The sequence below is a fragment of the Sinohyriopsis cumingii genome, chromosome 5, assembly GCF_028554795.1.
Source record: "Sinohyriopsis cumingii isolate HCF-2022 chromosome 5, ASM2855479v2, whole genome shotgun sequence".
In the NCBI taxonomy this organism is placed as follows: Eukaryota; Metazoa; Mollusca; class Bivalvia; order Unionida; family Unionidae; genus Sinohyriopsis; species Sinohyriopsis cumingii.
The window spans coordinates 124832591-124851705 of record NC_142965.1 but is presented as its reverse complement, the minus strand read 5'-3'; the positions used below and the strand labels follow the sequence as shown (position 1 = coordinate 124851705).

The window sequence follows — 19115 nt, the reverse complement described above, 5'->3', positions numbered from 1 at the left end:
CAGAAAAATGTGCATTATAAGGTCCACAAAAATAGATGGATTCTAACCTCACCAGGATTTCACCTACAGACCTTAAGTCTTGACATTAATTTAGGCCTAGAATCTGGAAAACTGACTGAAATGCAAGTCTGACAGTCAACCCCACTTTAAAGGTCACCCTGATTAAGCAATCACCTTTCTTAATCGTACACTTTTCAAATGTCCCTCTTGCAATAAATGATTCTTGAAAGAACCCTCTACCGTTTTTGATGCTGTACTTTTTAAATTACTGGGATTTTATGGGCATTAAGTGTAAAACAAAATAAAAGGGAACAAGGGGATTTAGTTTCAAAATAACTGGAATTTATCGAGCATTTAGTCTAAAAAAATAAAAAAGGAACAAGAGGGATTTTAATGGAAAATTTTGTTTAAAATAATTATTGTGATTTTATTGAGCATTAAGTGTAACAAAAAGGTAACAAAGGGGATTTTATAAATTTAATTTAAAAATTATTGGAAATTTATTGGGCATTAAGTATAAAAAATGGGAACATGAGGTATTTTAAATGTAAATATAAAAAGTATTGGGATAATGATGTGTTGAATAACCAAATGAATACCACAATTTAAAGTATAATTTAAGTAAAAATTAATAATAACAATTTGAACAAAATCAAATATCATCAGGAACAAAATGAAAAATTGAGGAAAAAAAAAAGATTATCCCCTAAAACTTAAGATCCGGGATATTAAAGGAATTTTAGAAACAATGAAGGGGAAAAAACTATTGAGATAAAAAAATATGTTGACTTTATAAAGATTTATATGAACTATATATATATAGCTTGACACTGCCTCTACCTAGCAGCTACCTGATTTTAAAAATGTATTTTTCTCACTTTGAGATGGCTATTTAAACAGTACATAGGAAGCTTAAGTGTCCAAGTAGCTAGCATGACCAGATGGGTTGCAGTTTGAATCCTGCCCAGTTTAGGCGGTGTCAGCAACCATGATGTCTCTGGACAATTCACTTTACCTTATCTGACTTGGTGTGGTATAGCCTTTCATGTGATAATGTGCCATGAAATACTAATCAATCAATTAATCACTGACTGTACATATAAAATAAAATATACATGAATGTATAGAAATCAAGACTTCTGGAGATATCCTGCTGCCTGAATTCCCTAAACACACAAGTTCCAAATTCAATTAAACTTTTATTATAATACATTACAGGTATACATAATTTATCATAAACAATTGAAAAACACAGCATACATCTTTTTAATAACTGTAAACACAATCAATATATGAAAAAAAACAAATGCCTTTAGTAACTTTCACAAAGCCCAATTTATCACAGATACAAATAAATATTTGAAAACTTACAACTTCTCTAATAAATATAAGGATATAAGGGCTATGAAAAAAAATGTTGGCATAAAGATTTTTGTACATGCTACTGAGAGAAATTTCCACACATTTTAAATTATTACATGTGAAAGGAATAGAAGCAGTTAAACAAATCATGTCAAACACAAAATGATTCCTTTTGAAAACAAAATCTTTAAATGTGCCATGTGCAACAAAAAAAGGAATGAGCAATCTTAAGTCACACAGATATGATCAGCAACCATGGGGTACACTCAATTAAAATAGAAGGAAAAGAATAAATGTAATTTACAAAAGCCATGATTTTATAACTTTATCATTCTAATTTTGTAATGTTGTCTAGATGTAATGAGGGCTTTTCTGAATTTCTATGGAACCAGAATGTTCTGGCTTGTTCAAAATTAATGACATTATTCTCTAATAGGGCACAATGGAACAATTTTACCATACACTCACTTATAAGTGGAATCAAACTACAAACTGTATAGATTCGATCTGCCATTGCATATACTGCTAGATCTGGTCTATGCAGTTTGTTTGGAATAATTAGGAAACACACCCTGATCTGCCAGCACATATACAACAGCAGACTGTGTCTGTGTTGTTTGTACTTGGACTTGACTTACAAGCGAGTAAAGATGGTAAATTTCTCAAAGGGTACAATGGAATAAACTTAATGAGGATAAATGATGAGAACAGCAAAAAAAGAATTTTCAGCATTAACTATATACATCCCACCCCACCCCTAAATAATAACTAATAATAAAAAAGACTGGAGAATAAATCCCATGATGCAGAATACTGGAAAATAAAACCTGTTTTGTAACTTTTATGCATCTTAATGACATTAAATTTTTAATACATACCATGTCCCTGAGAGTGTTAATAATGTTGTTGATAATCCTATTTTCAAACTAGGATCTCCTTACAGACTGTTTTAAGTGTTTTGTGTTCACCAGACTGAGTGGCTGAGTTTTCAAATCTCGTGATAGAACAGCCCTTATTAATTCTTACAACAATGGAAAATGAGATATTTATGATGACCAAACCTGAGGTAACAGTTATAATCGGTAAATATTTCATTCTCAATTAGTTTGACTTTGTTCAATGTATGGAAAAACAGACAAACTGATATTCTGTCCACCATTATAATTGTGCTTTATATGAACCGAAGATCTGCAAAGGTTAGAGATCATTTGGAGTGAAACAGTCTAAATTTTGAAGACTGGTTGGTTGGTTGTTATGTGTTTAATGCCATTTTTCAGCACATGACGAACTAAACATTGTGACCAGTATATATGGTGGAGGAAGAACCCTGAAAATCCACAGGAAGAACCACTGACCCACAAAAAGTTATTGACGAGCTTTCTCACATACCCATCTTGGCTGAGCCAGAGACTCAAACCTACATGGGCTGAGGTGAGATGTCAGTGATCTGTAAAGGCGATTGTCTTAGACCACTTGGGCAACTGGAGCCCTCCATTTTGAAGGAATTTCAATGATTACATGCAGAAATAAGGTTTAAGGAATGTAATATAAAAAAGTTATGCCTGCTATACACACAGACCAAATTCTTGGATTTCTAGCATTTAAAAATACTTTTTGTAATGAATCTGAATTAACACCTTACTGAGCACAACATATTCTTATAATAATGATTTCTGACATCATTCACATGGACAACACTCATATCTACCTTTAGAGAAATGTCAATTGGTTCATCAGAGTCATAAGATAAGGAGTAGTTTGGGGACAAAATGAATCAATTATATACAATTAAAGGTGACAGAATAGACACAACTATCAGTAACTGAACAGAAACAATTATAAGTAACATGCAAAGAGAACTTGTGTCAATTTCAATTTACAACTGAACATTGGCACCCACTACATGTCGGATTTTGTCAGCAGCCATTATAACTGAAAATGTAGATAAAAATTAAACATTTCAGATTATTATTCAGTGTCACTTCGATGGTGAAAAACCTGAATGCTCTCCTTGACAGAAATATAACAAAGCCATGCATGAGATGTAATCAAATACAAAAAAGTACAAGCATGTATGTACGACCAGATCTAAGTGAACTGATGGCATCAGATCAAAATGAAAATGTCACTTTGATACAAATGCTGGATACTATTGCTGCAGTCTTCCTTTTCTGGGATGCATGACCACTTTTCAAAGTAACTAATTTCTTCCTGCAATTAGTATTGGCCGTTTCTAAAACAGAAAAGAACAAATAACAGTGCATGAACTCAGCATCCTCATTCTTGCTCGTGAATTATTTACACCTGTAGTGGAATTTTCCTATCCAACATCGATACTATTTTCACTAAAACTGCATAGACCCAGATCTGTCATCACATAATGGGTCTATGCAATCTGTAAGGTGTAATCAGTAAGTACAACAACAATATAGACCCTGCTCTTTGGCAGTTCATGCAATAGAAGATCAAGGTTTATGTTGTTTACAGTTGGACCTTCTCTGATGAGAATATTTCCATTACACGATATAGAACTGTTTTATTCCCTCTCTAATAAACAGTTCTGTGTTTTTCAAGTACAGAACCCTAATTCAACACGTGTAAAGATCAGCCCAAAAGGTAACCTTGACTGTCAGCACAAGAAGAAATAAAAGGAGTCTGATTCAACTGCTTTAAAATAAAAGTAGCGATAATACCAAGTAAAATTTGATATGGCAATTCTAAAATAAAATTAATGGCAAGTAACATAATAATTACAAACATCACGTAGTCTATATGCATGTACAGACAAACAAGTAAGAAATAGGCATCATATACTTCATGTATATGCTGTTGATAGATATGATCTTGGTATATACAACATAAATACATTTAAAAATTACACTCCAAAAGTTTCAAGCACATCTAATTTCTTAAACTGTACTCTAAACCTGGCAGTGCTCTGCTACAAAGAAAATGGTGGGGAGAAGGCATGGAAGACATCTATTTTTGATGATATGGTAAAACTGACTAACTAACATGCCAGTTGTTTGATCACAACATAAAATATGATAAAAATTCAGATTGTGGTAAGCAAACATAGTTTACAATCAAATTCAGCTTTTAAACACTATAAATTTCTGTCTGGTAAGTTAGTAGTTACTTCTCAGAGAGCAAACTCCAACTGAAACATAAAAGCAACCAAACTAGCCATCTCTTTACTGTGTATATATATATATATATATATATATATATATATATATATATATATATATATATATATATATATGTATATGCCAAACTTATTTCATGAAAAATATGAAGAATTAAAGCTTAAAGAAATCTATCACTGAAACCCCTTCCCAACAAAATTTATAGTATGAATTCTTTAAACAGGAAAATATGCCAATTGATTGAAATAATAATAATAATAATAATAATAATAATAATAATAATAATATTAATAAACATAATGGTATTTGGTGCATGGCATTTGTCCAAAAACTAAAACTGAAAGGTGAACCTGCATTCAGAGGACATCTGTGTACAAAGACCAGTTTGTCCTTTTCCCATGAATGGTTGCAAATGACAGGTTTGACTCTATAAATGGATTTTACCATAAATTTATGGTACAGCCCTCACAGATTGAATGGACACTAAAAGTATAATCTACAAGACAATCATAGTAACCTCTCCAGCTTTGAGACATCATCCATGTCAATAAAAAAGAAACCTTTACCCTTGAATACATAAATATTCACAAAAGACACCTTAAAAAATGTACACAGCTATAATTCATTTCAAATTCTGTTTTATGTTACACATTATAGCATGGAACTTTGGCACATAATTACAATTATAGCTGAATATTAAGTGAAGACATGAGACATTAACGTCTTCAGATTCTGTATATCAATGATTAATTTTGCAATTAAGAAGATAAAGAACAATGCTGCCTGAAGATGCATAAATATAATAGGGCTTTCCAGGTTAAAACAAGCCACATCTACTTACAAATATATACAGTAAATAATAATAATAAAACAGAAATGAACAAATGTACATGTCTCACAGAGATATAATGATGGTATAAGTAACTTAATTTAATTCTCTTAATTGTCCTGGTCTGAAGTTTTCACACTTAATACTATATTCAGTATTGTATAAAGCATGTCAAACTGTGATCAACAAATGCCATGATCTTCCTTTAAATAAAAGCACCTTCAGATCAATATCTATTTTGTTTGTTCTATTAAGATAGTCCACATTTCTAAAGTCAGTGATATGCCATAACATCACCTGCTATATATTGTCTATACTCACTTACAAGTCTGGTCTGAATGCAAACTGCAGAGACCCATCTCTGTCATTACATAATGTGCCAGCACATCTGGCTCAATGAAGCTGGTTAGGACTTATCAGTAGAACAAACAAAACACACCAATCTAAAAGCAAATTATGCAATGACAGGTTAGGGTCTACAGTGTTTGCAGCTGGATCATTGGAAGCACCATTAACTCAGGGAGAGACTGGACAATCAAATGACATGACTGAAACTTTTGTTTCTTATTAAGTAATAAAAAACATAAAAAATTATACAATTTAAATATTATTAACTGCAAGAACAGTCGCGTGAAAGAAAATGAAAAAGTCAACAAAAATTATATAAGACCTAAGAAAATCTTTTGCATTTATGTTCTGCTAAAATTTGGCCACTCAGGTTTTCTGTCGTGGAAAGCTTATGAGATCTCAGTAACTGTTTAAAAAATTACCATCATCATATCTTTTTCTTTCTACATTACAATCAACAACCTGTGCAAATTTTATGCATGCTCAAATACACATTCAGCTATTACTTTATGGACAATTAGCAACAGGTACTTTTTCCCATACTTTTCTATGTAATGGCCCTTACTTGTGGATAGATAATTCATACAAGAATTATGCCAAACAATGCACACAAACCTATAAATTCTGAACTGGTTGGAACCTAAGCTGAGTTAAAACAAAAAAATTTAAAAAAATTAAATACCACAATATTTCAGAAGTAATCCTCCTTAAAGGTATGAGTCCATGCTAATTTGCAGTTGGTAGAACATTTTTCACAAGTAAACAGTATTTACAGTGAATCACTGACATCTGATTGATACAGTATTTATAGTGAATCACTGACATCTGATTGACACAGTATTTATAGTGAATCATTGACATCTGATTGACACAGTATTTATAGTGAATCATTGACATCTGATTGACACAGTATTTATAGTGAATCACTGACATCTGATTGACACAGTATTTATAGTGAATCATTGACATCTGATTGAAAGAATAGTCACAATCTTGACATAATTCATGACAAAAATATTTACTATTTCACAGAAGATAAAAGACGAACCTAAAAACAAGGCAGGAAATAGGGAAATGTTTCGCATCAAAGTTTCAACCCAGAATTGAAATAGTTCATGGAAATAGAATCCATCAATTATGATCAATTATTTTTCTGAACACTAAGTTTACTTTAATTCAACATCTTAACAGTTGCATATCTCCTATCAAATAACATAAGAGGATATCATACTAGAATGTTTGTATCATTTTGTTTTGGAATAGACTACTACCAGTTTTCTTTTGGAATGGTCCATTACCTGGTAGTAAGTTTTACAGGTGATTAATTTTAATGCTTTTTCTACTAAGAACTCAAAACTTAGCTCCCTCAGTCGGATATCAAATCTGACAAAGCTTGTACATGTTTGAAGTTCAGCATAAACATCAAGTAGACAGCATTAGATATGTTAGAAAACATATAAACACACTCAGTATAATAGCCTGATTACATACATGTAGTACTTGCTTACATGCTTACACTCCTGAAACAAATGAGTGGTGCACTGGTTTACATATATCGCCTGTGAGCAATGGCATCATCAAAGGACTGTACATGTAAGATATAAGTACAAAAAAAACATGTAATGAAGAAAATGTCAAAAAAGAATGCTGACTTGAAAGAATCAACACCAAAACTCGATAACATAGTTCTTGTCCTTGAAATCTTTGTAAGAACCTTAACACATTCCCTTACCACAGCTTATCATCACTTCTTCACCACACAATTTGTGGTCAAAAAATTCATGAGATAGAAAAGGTTCATTTAAAAAAAAATCATTGTATCTAATTAACATAGGCAAGGTTAGGCTGCAAGCTTTTTCTCTGAACTTTCAACTCGGTTGCTGATCTGCAGTTCATCTATTAAGTACTAGCTCAACATAGCAGAGTACTTGGCAGTGTAGTGAAATTTTAGCTGTCAGGAGTCATTCTACTTGATTCTCTTCTTTCTTACTGAGAGCATGCATGTTCTACGGCTTTTGTTTTTGAGTTTTCTTGCTGTGGGATTTCTGAAATTGAGAATGAATATCAAATACTAAAAGTTATTCTCTAGCAGAAGTAAGAACTTGATCAGAACTTTCACTATGTGCCAACAACAGCGACAATGGAATATTTCTATTACTGAAGATGCAATACTAATTTCTGATGACAGTTATATGTCTTTTTATCTTGGTATTACATGCCTGAAGTTGGACAAAATACACGGATCTGTTTCTATGACATTAAAGAACATAGACCAGATTGTAATTTAACACAAACCTTCATTCAAAATGTACTACCCTATCCAATTGGTGGCTGCTATAGTCAGAGCTGTCCAAAGATAATCAATTATGCATGACAAATACCTACTAGACTAATTAATTATATCATGTATATTATTTCATGTTAGGATGCAATTCCAGATTGGATTTTGTGCATATAAGACATATGTGCTTCAGCAGATTTGCATAAGATATTAAAATGAGTAAAAGTGAGACACTGTGGTTAAGTTATGATCCAAGACAACCTATACCTGCAAATGTGGCTACATTACAAATTTTCTGGCCTTTGGTATCCTTGACAACCTATACCTGTAAACGTGGCTACAATATGGATTTTCTGGCCTTTGGTATCCTTGTAAATACTATAATTCAGTGTTAAGTAGTATGTCTGCTACAGCTAAACCGTACAGAGGTTAAGTCATGCCAAGCCATTTGTATGTTAAGCACCCATGGATGTTTGGGTTTTGCTAAAAGCAGATTCAGAAGTGCAACCAAGCAACCCCCAAAAATGCCATGTCTCTCATCTTCATATTTAACTCTGCTAAAAAAGTTTTTTTGCCAAAGAACATTTAAAAGTATTACTTTTGCGGGTCTATTTTGGTACCAGATGCTGTTATTTTTGCAAGTGTCTTTTACTACAATTAATCTGATTTTATTTCCCCCAAGTGTTAAATTTCTCTTACTGGCAGCCACATCAATAAGGTACTTTTTTTATATTTTTAAACCTGATAGTCCACTAAGTTCATAAAAACTCAGATGGTCAACAAAAAAAAAATTGGCATGACCTTACTCTTAGGAAATCTATCATGTCATCATAAGCAGCCAATAATAATAAAACTGCCAAAACTGAACAGTTGCCAATCTTTGTTCATGGTCAGGGTTTTCAATTGGATACAGAATTTCTCTCCTTACAAGACCTTGGGGCCAGCCTAGTTGTGTAGACCAAAGTAAGTGGTAGGTTTATTATCAATAATATCCATGGCAATAAATGCCAAATTGTTTAAACATGGAGGGGAGAGGAGGAGATGAGGCTTATTGTCAAGCATGGAATTATTATCAAATAAAAAAATGCTACTTTATGTATTCGCTTATAAGTCAAATCCAACTGCAAAGACCAAGATCTGCCATCACATCTGCTGGCATATTTGTCTCTAAGCAGTTTCTTAGTAGTAATCAGAATAGCAAACAACAAGGACCCTGATCTGCCAGCGCATCATGCAATAAATGATTATGGTCTACGTTCTTTACAGTTGGACCTGACTTATTAGTGAGTATAGATGGTATTTTATGGTGGCCATAAGCTTCAAAGAGGCAGAGATATCATTTTGAGGTAAGATTTTGAAGCATTCTCAAGTAGTATAACACTGTCAAACCTAACATGCACACAGCATGGTCAAATTAACAAACTGTGTAACCTAAGTAACAAGTGTTGCTAATGAAAAGCTGATGAATTGATACTGAAAACTTTAGTGATAAAGTCAGATCTTTCCGCAAACTGCCAAGATCAAGATCTGCCATTATAAAATGTGTCAGCAGGTCTGGGTCTGTGATTCTACTGATTACCCCTAACAAACAGCATATACCCTGATACGCCTGCACATTATGAACTGGCAGATCTGAATGATCTGAATGTATGCATCTTGCAATTGGATCCAACTTATACATGAGAACTGGATTATTTAAGACTACACATGTTGGAATAAATATCAATCTGATTAAAATCAGATCTCCACTGTCCTACGTGAAGATCTGACAGTGAGCGTTTAAGGGTCATGTTTTGGTGACCTTTGAATTAGCCAATGGAAATGCAGCTTTCTGAAATTTTGAATGTGAATTAAATCGTTTGGCACATTGATGCTTTCCAGTCATACTGCTCAGTCACCCAAATGCAAATATATAAGACTTCATCTGATTGGCTGATAAAATTAGTGACTATGGTAATAACATGGTTCACCAGAAATGGTTGCTGTCAGATCTTCACAGAGGATGGTGGGGATCTGATTTTAATTCAGATTGGAAAAAATCTTTTACTCAAATTTCATTATATCTGTATATTTGTAGTCCTTGGGAATAAAGATCAAGATTTTTTTCTTCTAATTTATCCTTTATTTTCCAATAATTGCATGTAGTAAAGCCTTGAAGGTTATATGAATGATAAATTGTAATTACAGTGTGACCCTGTAATTGCATGCTCCATTATAACACAAATTAAGATATAACACAGTTGTGGTGTGGCTTCCGAAATTTCATATACATGTACTTTTCTCATAAACAATTTTTTTTCTTTCTTATGTACTAAAAGGAATGTGTAAAAAAAAAAATTTAATCATTTTTGGGGCAGAGAGAATTCTAATAAAAGATGATCATGCTGTGGCTCCTGCAATTTCATATATATGCATTTATCTCGCACACGACAAAGTTTATTCTTCATAAAAAGTATGAAGAAAAAACAAAAACAAGTTTATTCAAGGATCATGCTGGGCTTCACCAATGTCAAAAATACTGATTTATTTTCCTTACTGGTGACAAAATATACTATCCGGCTATACATACGCCCCCCGACATTGTTGGCTGTTTAAACATGTATATACAACTTGGGTTTAGAGTGAAGAAATTCAGAGGCACCATGAAAGGAAGCTGCAAACTTGATATAAAATGCACTGCATTTTATAATTAATTAGATAAACAAATTCATTGTTCATATTGACTAACCACCTCCATGGTGTATTGTTAGATCATAATCCACTTATTCTGACAACTGGCCTGAGTACTGAATGCTGTAAGATCTTGGCATTGTTTAAAAACATTTCTGGTAGCGGAGATCAACCGGACACGGTACTATCACATAATGAATCTTTTGGACGAAATAGTGTCGGATTATCGGCCATTCCCTAGTAAATAGTATCTTTATTTTGACTGAACTCTGTATGAATAAGTAAAATTCCTCTTCTTTTCACTCACTGAATTAAATCATTCAGAACAGTCATATTTTCTGTAGTAATAATTCTCAGAACAGAACAGAATAACTGTGTATTCATTGTCCGTTTGGCTTTTTATTAAAAATAAAATTCTGAAGCATGTGTGAAAGGCAGTATCACTCTGCCATCAGAAATGTAACCGAAAAAATGACCCCACCTAAAACAAGAAAAAAAACAAAAACGGATATCTACTTGTCAGTCTATCTATGCTACCAGGACTAGCTACAATTAACCAACTTTTCAGAGCAGGAATGGAATGTAACTGCTACAATTGAGCAAATGACAGCTAATTCCTTTTGTTTTTAAAATGTACCCAGAAAAAAATAGTTCTGCTGAAACTTCAAAGAAAACTGATGACCTTTGAAGTACCGATCCTTCTGTATAAATGCTAAGCAAATGAAACAAAAATCAGTCTCAATCGATGTTCTACAGGTGTTTGATGTTGCTGCCACAAAAAGAAACAGACATAAGTTGTCCTTTACTGGCAACTTCAATATCACATGCACAATTCATCAAACAAAGCCTACTACAATCTTCAGAAAAAACAAATAACCTTTCATCAGAGGAAGTCAGCACCAAATTGAAATAAAAGCAATGGATTTCCACAATGACTGGAACATGTTTATTGTACCATGAAAAGTTCAATTTTGCAGTTAAACAAATTATGCTTATGGTAGCTACCAAGGGCAGCATAAAATGCCATTGAAATTAATTGATGATGGAGTATTTTGCAAAGATGTTTGTTAAACTTTTTAATTTGTTAAAGTTTTCATTTCCCTATCGATAGCCTCATTCCTGGGTATCCGCATCAAGAGGTTTCTGTCTCCAGCTGTCCAAAATCTAGGCCCATTTAAGAACATGTACATGTAGCATGTAAACAGCTACAGCCATGTGCTACTTGCGACCACTAAAGTGAATTGTTAAATGACAAACGGATATAAATAAAAAAGAGGACTAATATTTTTTAATATATACATTTTATTTGTGTTTTCTAATGGGCTGTGAGTCACACATGAAGTTTATAACATTTGATCTATTCTCAAATTCATGGATTTATTATATACAAGTACACTGCTTAATGGATTATGGATTTTACTACACAAATGTAAGTGTCTAAAAACAGGTGTTTTACAGACTAGCTTGTCTTCATTTATTCAAAATCACACATTTTTGCATCTGCTTTTATTAAACCCCCACCCATCAAGGAAACTGCATCATTTTCATCAGCTATTGACTTGGTTGGTTATAACACATTTCGGCCTATAACACGGTCAGGTTTTATGGACCCCAACTACATGTACCATGTTATAGCGGGGTCACACTGTACATATATGAAACAGATTTTATGCTGCCACCTGTTAATTGTAGATTTATGAGTTTACTTAATAAATTCTAACACATATTGATGCCAGCAATAGGCATATTCATTTGAAACTAGTATATTATGTGCTCACACTAAATGCAGACTAGAATATTTATGATGTGCGTTCAAAATGATCAAAACTGAATTTGCTTGTTAAGATATACACCAAATGACAATGGAATTGACCCATTTCCGCTGTTACATGATGAGCTTGCAGATCGGAGTCATCATTTGTCCTACTTATATAGTGGTTCTGTATTATATCGAGTAGTCTCTCATATAATACAGGTATGGTAATGGATCCAATTTTCTAAATAAATGTATTTTAACACTGAAACCACCTCAGAGTAACATAACCACAGTCATAAGATGGTACAGTTTTGTAAACATCTGAAAAGTATTATGGACAGGAACGATTATGATTTCAGGTTACCAGAATAGACCCTGCTCTGCCAACACATAATGAATTGTCCCATCCTTGTCTAGTTACTGTTAGATGCACATCATATGCAGATATATAATACACAAGGTTATTACCCATGCATCTGGTATGCCATATACTGATCTGCCATGTAAGCCTGTACAGCAGTCCCATTATAAGGTGTGTACCACTTTATATTTAGACTGCCTTATTATAAAGTACAAAACATAACTGTTTATAAGTCAGGTCCGACTGCATACAACACAGACCCCTGATTTTACCATCGCATAATACGCCAACAGATCAGGGTCTACAGTGTTTGTTTTACTGATGACTCCTGTGTTATGTATATCTATATTATGTATATTATTTTAATATAGTTTTTGTAATGGTCATTTAGCGAATGAAAAATTTTATGTTAAAATTCTATGACTGTACTAAAACACAGACATCAATCGGAATACCTTTAGAACATATTCAGATTAAATGAACTATTAGAATCGATAGAACTTTAAGAATATTAGGAACTCATTCATCATATTGTAAGTTATTTTTAAATTTTTTCTCCCTGTATTTAGGGAAAATAAATTAAAATTTAAATTAAACAAAATCTGTTCATTATCGCTGTCTTGTTAAGTAGTTTAAGAACCTAGAATCATAACAACTACATAGACACAAATCTGCCAGTGCATTATGCGAAACAAAATCTGGGACTATGAAGTCTGCAACTGGATCCATCCTATATGCAAGTATACACTGTACATTATACTTCTAAGTTTCCTAATAATGAAGGACATTGAAAAGAAAGAGTGCTGTAACCCCTCATAAAATGTATGTTCATGAATCCCAATACTTTGGTTCAATGAACATTTGTGATACGAACATGTAAAGCTGCCCGTACAATGGCTCATGTAATTTGCATATGGTCACAAATCCTAACAATCTTGCAAAAAAAAACAGTTGGGATATTTTCCTTACTTCTTAATAATTTAGTTCCCTTTATATTAGTTTTTAGCTTATGAGAAACCCATCTATTACGTTTTCATGTCTTTTTATACTTGCTTTTTTGTGTACAAGATACTTCGTTATGATACAGGCATGTTTTTATTATGCCTCTTGTTAATGCTGCAACTTTTACCAAACTTTTCAAACATGTAAACAGTTTATAACTGAAACATTGCTGTTTATTTGGAATGAATGGAAATTAAAACTTCACCCCATCATGCAATTCACTTATTGAACAGCTGACAACTATCATAAAGTGCATTCTATTCCTCACTCAGTTTGTAATTGTTGTTCATTTTATGACATCTTTTCCTCATTATAATGGAATTCAGTATGCAGGATCTGGCTCTGCTGACTAGCAGTATATCTCACAATTTTAGTACAACTTCCGTATGATCCTCATCATAATCTTTCCTACTTCTTCGTACGATTACATTATAAAAAAATATATAAATAAATGTAATGACGGTGTGGACATGTACATGGTATACTTCTGTAGGAACTGTACAGTGGCTTACAAATATGAAATGGTGTCTCTTTAAAATCAAATACAACCACTCAAGGGATTTATGAACAAACATGTGTCTCAAAGCTAAATAATGTAGTCCCCAAAAAAGTACATCTGTTTAGCATTATCAATAAATCAACCTGATGTGTAATGTGTATTACATCCAGCTCACATCAATTTTGGCTCTTTCTTAGTGATGTCATTTTTAATTAAACATACATTAAAAAAGAATGAACAGAAATATCTTCTTAAACAGTCCTTTTAAGTAATGAAGTAGAAATATATAATTAAATATGAATTGGCACTTCCTCCATCACTGACATTCATGCACATGTTTACATGTTTACAAATTCTGTAACCTTTTACAGGCAGTACTCTAAACTTTGCCACTTACATATGTAAATGTTGCAGCCTTAACTTCAGTTCAAGAACAGGCTATTTGATAATGTGCTACACTTTTAATATGCCACAGTTTAAGGACTGCCCTCAATTATAATGTGGTACACTTTTAATATGCCACAGTTTAAGGACTTTCCTCAGTTATAATGTGGTACACTTTTAATATGCCACAGTTTAAGGACTGCCCTCAATTATAATGTGGTACACTTTTAATATGCTACAGTTTAAGGACTTTCCTCAATTATAATGTTGTACACTTTTAATATGCCACAGTTTAAGGACTTTCCTCAATTATAATGTTGTACACTTTTAATATGCCACAGTTTAAGGATTTTCCTCAATTATAATGTGGTACACTTTTAATATGCTACAGTTTAAGGAATTTCATCAAGTATAATGTGGTACACTTTTAATATGCCACAGTTTAAGGACTTTCCTCAATTATAATGTGGTACACTTTTAATATGCCAGTTTAAGGACTTTCCTCAATTATAATGTGGTACACTTTTAATATGCCAGAGTTTAAGGACTGGCCTCAATAATACAGTGGCACACTTTAAAATAAATAGACTCACTTAAAATGTACATTTTCATGGTCCATGAAGCATAACATAATGTGGCAACTATACATCAAATTGCTGAATAGTGACAATGGCTAAAAAATATGAAATTGTAAATTTATAATGAACTCTAGAGGCAAGGAGGCATATGGATAGGCTTCTTTTGCAAGGTGAAAATACATGAATGCTGATAGATACTATACAGAGATGATTCCAGTTATCCAAGCAGTTGGTGAATAATGTTATTTTTGCACATAAAATATAAAGAGGGTAAGCCTAGCCCACCGGCTACATTAACACTGATAAGTTTATAACATACACCAGTGATTAAAAAGGGCCTACAGTGGCAAAGAGATGACCATAACCTGCAGGTCAAGTCTACTTCCTAGCTATGTTCCAAATTTGCAGAGGGTGGGTTATAACCACACTGAAATCAAATAAAATTTTAAAAAATTACACTCAGGTTAATCTAGGACAAATGGCAGACATACAAGTGGATGAACATACATGTGGACGCTAAAATAATCACTAAATCGAGACTCCACCAAGGTAGGCTCAACAACAATGCTGCTCACTGAGTACAAGACAGCATTACTGAATCTCAGCGAGTCTCCAATCTCACATCAAGTATCATTAACAAAATCTCAGATTTTGCAATACAGGTACATTTTTATTCACATGATTTTTTCTTCAAATGTACCATATTTCATTCCTTGTGACTTATAACCTAAACCCAGTTTCCAGATCAATTCTTTTTAAAACAACATTTGTCTGATCTCACTGAAGGAGATGCATAGGAAATGCACAAAGTGCATGGGATGGGTAGACTGGTATAAAGAAGAATAAATAATAATTATATGACAAATTCTTAACATAAAATGCATTTACATTCTTGGGCTTTCAGACATAGCAAAGAGAAGAAAATTATTTTAAAAACTTTATTTAACTACACTCTGCATAATTCCTGTACATCTACATGGATAGATGACTGTATAGTTATAAAGAACTGATCTGGAAACGGCTCAGGTTGATGACAAGGAAGGGTATCTGGTGAAAATAAAGTAAAATCATATGTAATTAAAACACAATGAAAGTTTATATGTGATGTGAGATTAGGAAATCCACAAGTAAAAATAAAGCTCTAGTATACTCAATAAGCAGTCTTGTCTCTATATTAAATTATACATCCTTTTTTCTATCACTGGTTTATGTTATAAACCAACTAATGATAAGGTAGACTGCAAAATTAGCATATAAACAGCGAAATGCAGTAATTGTGCATAATGAATTACTAAAAATTCTATATGCCCCTTGTCTGTTTAGAAAGTTAAAAAAGAACAGTGAGACAAAAACTATACCACTCCAACAAAACTGATAATAAATGTTCACACAGTAATTGTTAAAGGTCCATTTCCCAGTGAAAGTTTTTTGACCAATCAAAAGGTTCTATACTTACCATGTGATGCTACTGCGATGACCACTGAGGTGACTAAAATTTACCTCTTCCTGGCATCAAACATATTGACACTGATTAAAAAAACTGAACTAAAATAAATAAAAAAATATATTTTATGGATCAAAATACTTAAGATTTTTTTCTGCTTAAAGAAGCTAATGAATGAATTAATGTACAGATGGTCATTAGCTGACCCAATAAACACTCCACTCTATTTTGTGTTTTTTATTCATTATTATTTGTTAAGTTGGAAACAATACAAACATGAGCAAGTGAAGGACATATTCGTACACCTGCCTGAAATTTAATATTGCTTTAAACAGATAATAACAGGGTATGATTGCCTCTGGAGATAAATGACCAATGACATTAACCCTTGGCCAAGGTATGAAGTCTTGAATCAAATTTAATTATTACTTTTGCACAGAAATCATTATTTTCTTATTAGACTTGCAATACAATACCAGTTGAGATCAATATCACATGGAAACCTTCTAGTACCAAAACCAAGAACAGAGCAATTTAAAGAGTTTTCAATACTCTGGTACAGTTCTGTGGAATAAGCTTCCACTACATGTAAAATCTACTGAAAATACTAGAGTATTTAAGAAAAGATATAATGAGCATGTATGTGTTTCTAATAGATAACGGAATTTAGTATTTTGATACTAAACATGTTAAAATAAACACTAATTATCGCTATCTTCATATAATGTGCATTGTTATACTCTCCTTAAGAGGGTCTCAAGGGAGAATAGTCCTTGACTAATGAGTCACCCTCTATAAATAAAGCATTATTATTATTATTATTATTATTAATGATTGTCATCACTGACAATTAGAAACCAGAATAAAGTAGGTTGTTTTTTATTATCCCAAAATAAGTCATCTACAAATTCTGGTCAAGGAACTTACTCTAGAACAAAAGTGTATTCTGTGAAATTCATTTTCCTGTCAGTTACAATGCCCATGACCTTTTGACCATAACATCAATTGGCCTCTTACATGCCATAAGAGCAAGCCCTCCACAAACTCTGGTCAAGGTTTGTAGTCTAGAACTGATTTTATTTGGTAAACTTAACCTTTACCCAAAAATTAGGTTTCTTTCTTACCTAATATATAAGCCATCCACAAACTTTTTTGAAGATACATAGTCAAGAACCGAAATGTTTGACACCATTTTTCTTCTTCCAAAGTGACTTTGACCTTTGACCTTTTCACCCCAAAAACTGATTCTTCCTTACCCCAAATGCAAGCCATCTACAAAGTTTTGGTAGAGGTTATTGACGTAAAACTAATGCAACTCTGCAGAACCATTTTTATTCTTTCAGTCACAGTTACACTGACTGCTGATCTCTTGACCTGAAAATTTTTTCCCCCTTATTCCCAGTGCACACCATCCACAAAGTCTGGTCAAGGTTTGTAATGCAGAACTAATGTTATTGTACAGAAACCATTTTTCTTCTTTCACTGACTCTGACCTTTTATTCAAAATGACCCTAAAATGTACAAGTTTCTTTCTTTCATTGAAAAAGAATTCACTTGTAAAGTTTGGTCATTGTAGGTACTGAGATCTGAAGTTATTGTGCAGAAAAGGAAAAGTTATTAGATAGACTGAAAGACAGCCAAAAGGTATATAGAAGACATATAACAATTAAGGTTTATAAGAATGAAATTTAATTTAATTTTTCTTAAAGATCACCAATAAATTTGTGTCAAGAAAAGCAAAGAGGATATATCAAAATACAAACTCAAATGAAGAAGCCCTTGAAGGGATTGATGTTTTGCTGTCCAAAAAGAATTTCCAGGAATTCAAAATACCATTTCTTCTTTTTTAACTACTAAGTGCTGAAACCACTGCTAATAATCAAGTTATCAGATTTTCAAATTAGCTACTGTGGCATCCATATTGGGTGTAAGATTGACACCATTTTCTTTAGTGTAAAAAGACAGCATTAGAAGGCTTTTGATGTAAAGCTATGTTCATATGACCATCCAATCAGAATAATTAATGACAACATTTAAAATATTTCATTGTGACAGCCATGTTTGTGGTAAGATCAGTACCATTTTCATACAGGGACAACTAGATATTATAATCATTCCTCTGTTAAACCCAAGTATCAACATGACTTTCCAGATATGTATTGTTGGAACAAGATCTTCAAGATGGCTGACATGATAGCTATACTGGATGTCAAATTGGTACCATTTTCATCCAAGACCAACTAGACATCATAAGAAGTCTTCTAATGAAACCACAATACCAATATTACTTTCCATTCAAAAGGACTAGCAATAACAACATTTTTAAGATGCTGCCATGGTAGACATATTAGATTTCAAGTATACATTATAAGAAGTCTTTTAGTGAAACCCCCAATTAGGGCTAAGTAGCAATAACAAGATTTTTAATATGGCTGTCCAAGCAAAATCATTT

The 19115-nt window shown here is 32.7% G+C and overlaps 1 protein-coding gene across 6 annotated transcripts in view; it reads right to left on the bottom strand.

Moving 5' to 3' along the window:
• Positions 1–1186: 1186 nt before the first annotated feature.
• The window catches only part of LOC149800124 (uncharacterized), a 114487-nt gene continuing 96558 nt past the window's right edge, over positions 1187–19115 (bottom strand). For 3 of the 6 annotated variants that reach the window (XM_089959720.1, XM_089959724.1, XM_089959721.1), the window contains exons 26-27: positions 16676–16725; positions 1187–7733 (exon numbers count right to left, since the gene is read on the bottom strand). In XM_089959720.1, the coding sequence (XP_089815846.1) occupies position 7733; positions 16676–16725 (51 nt within the window). In that variant the 3' untranslated portion in view covers positions 1187–7732. Of the gene's footprint in view, positions 7734–16675; positions 16765–19115 lie in introns of all 6 variants that reach the window. The other 3 variants (XM_089959723.1, XM_089959725.1, XR_016421328.1) reach the window with 2 other exon arrangements.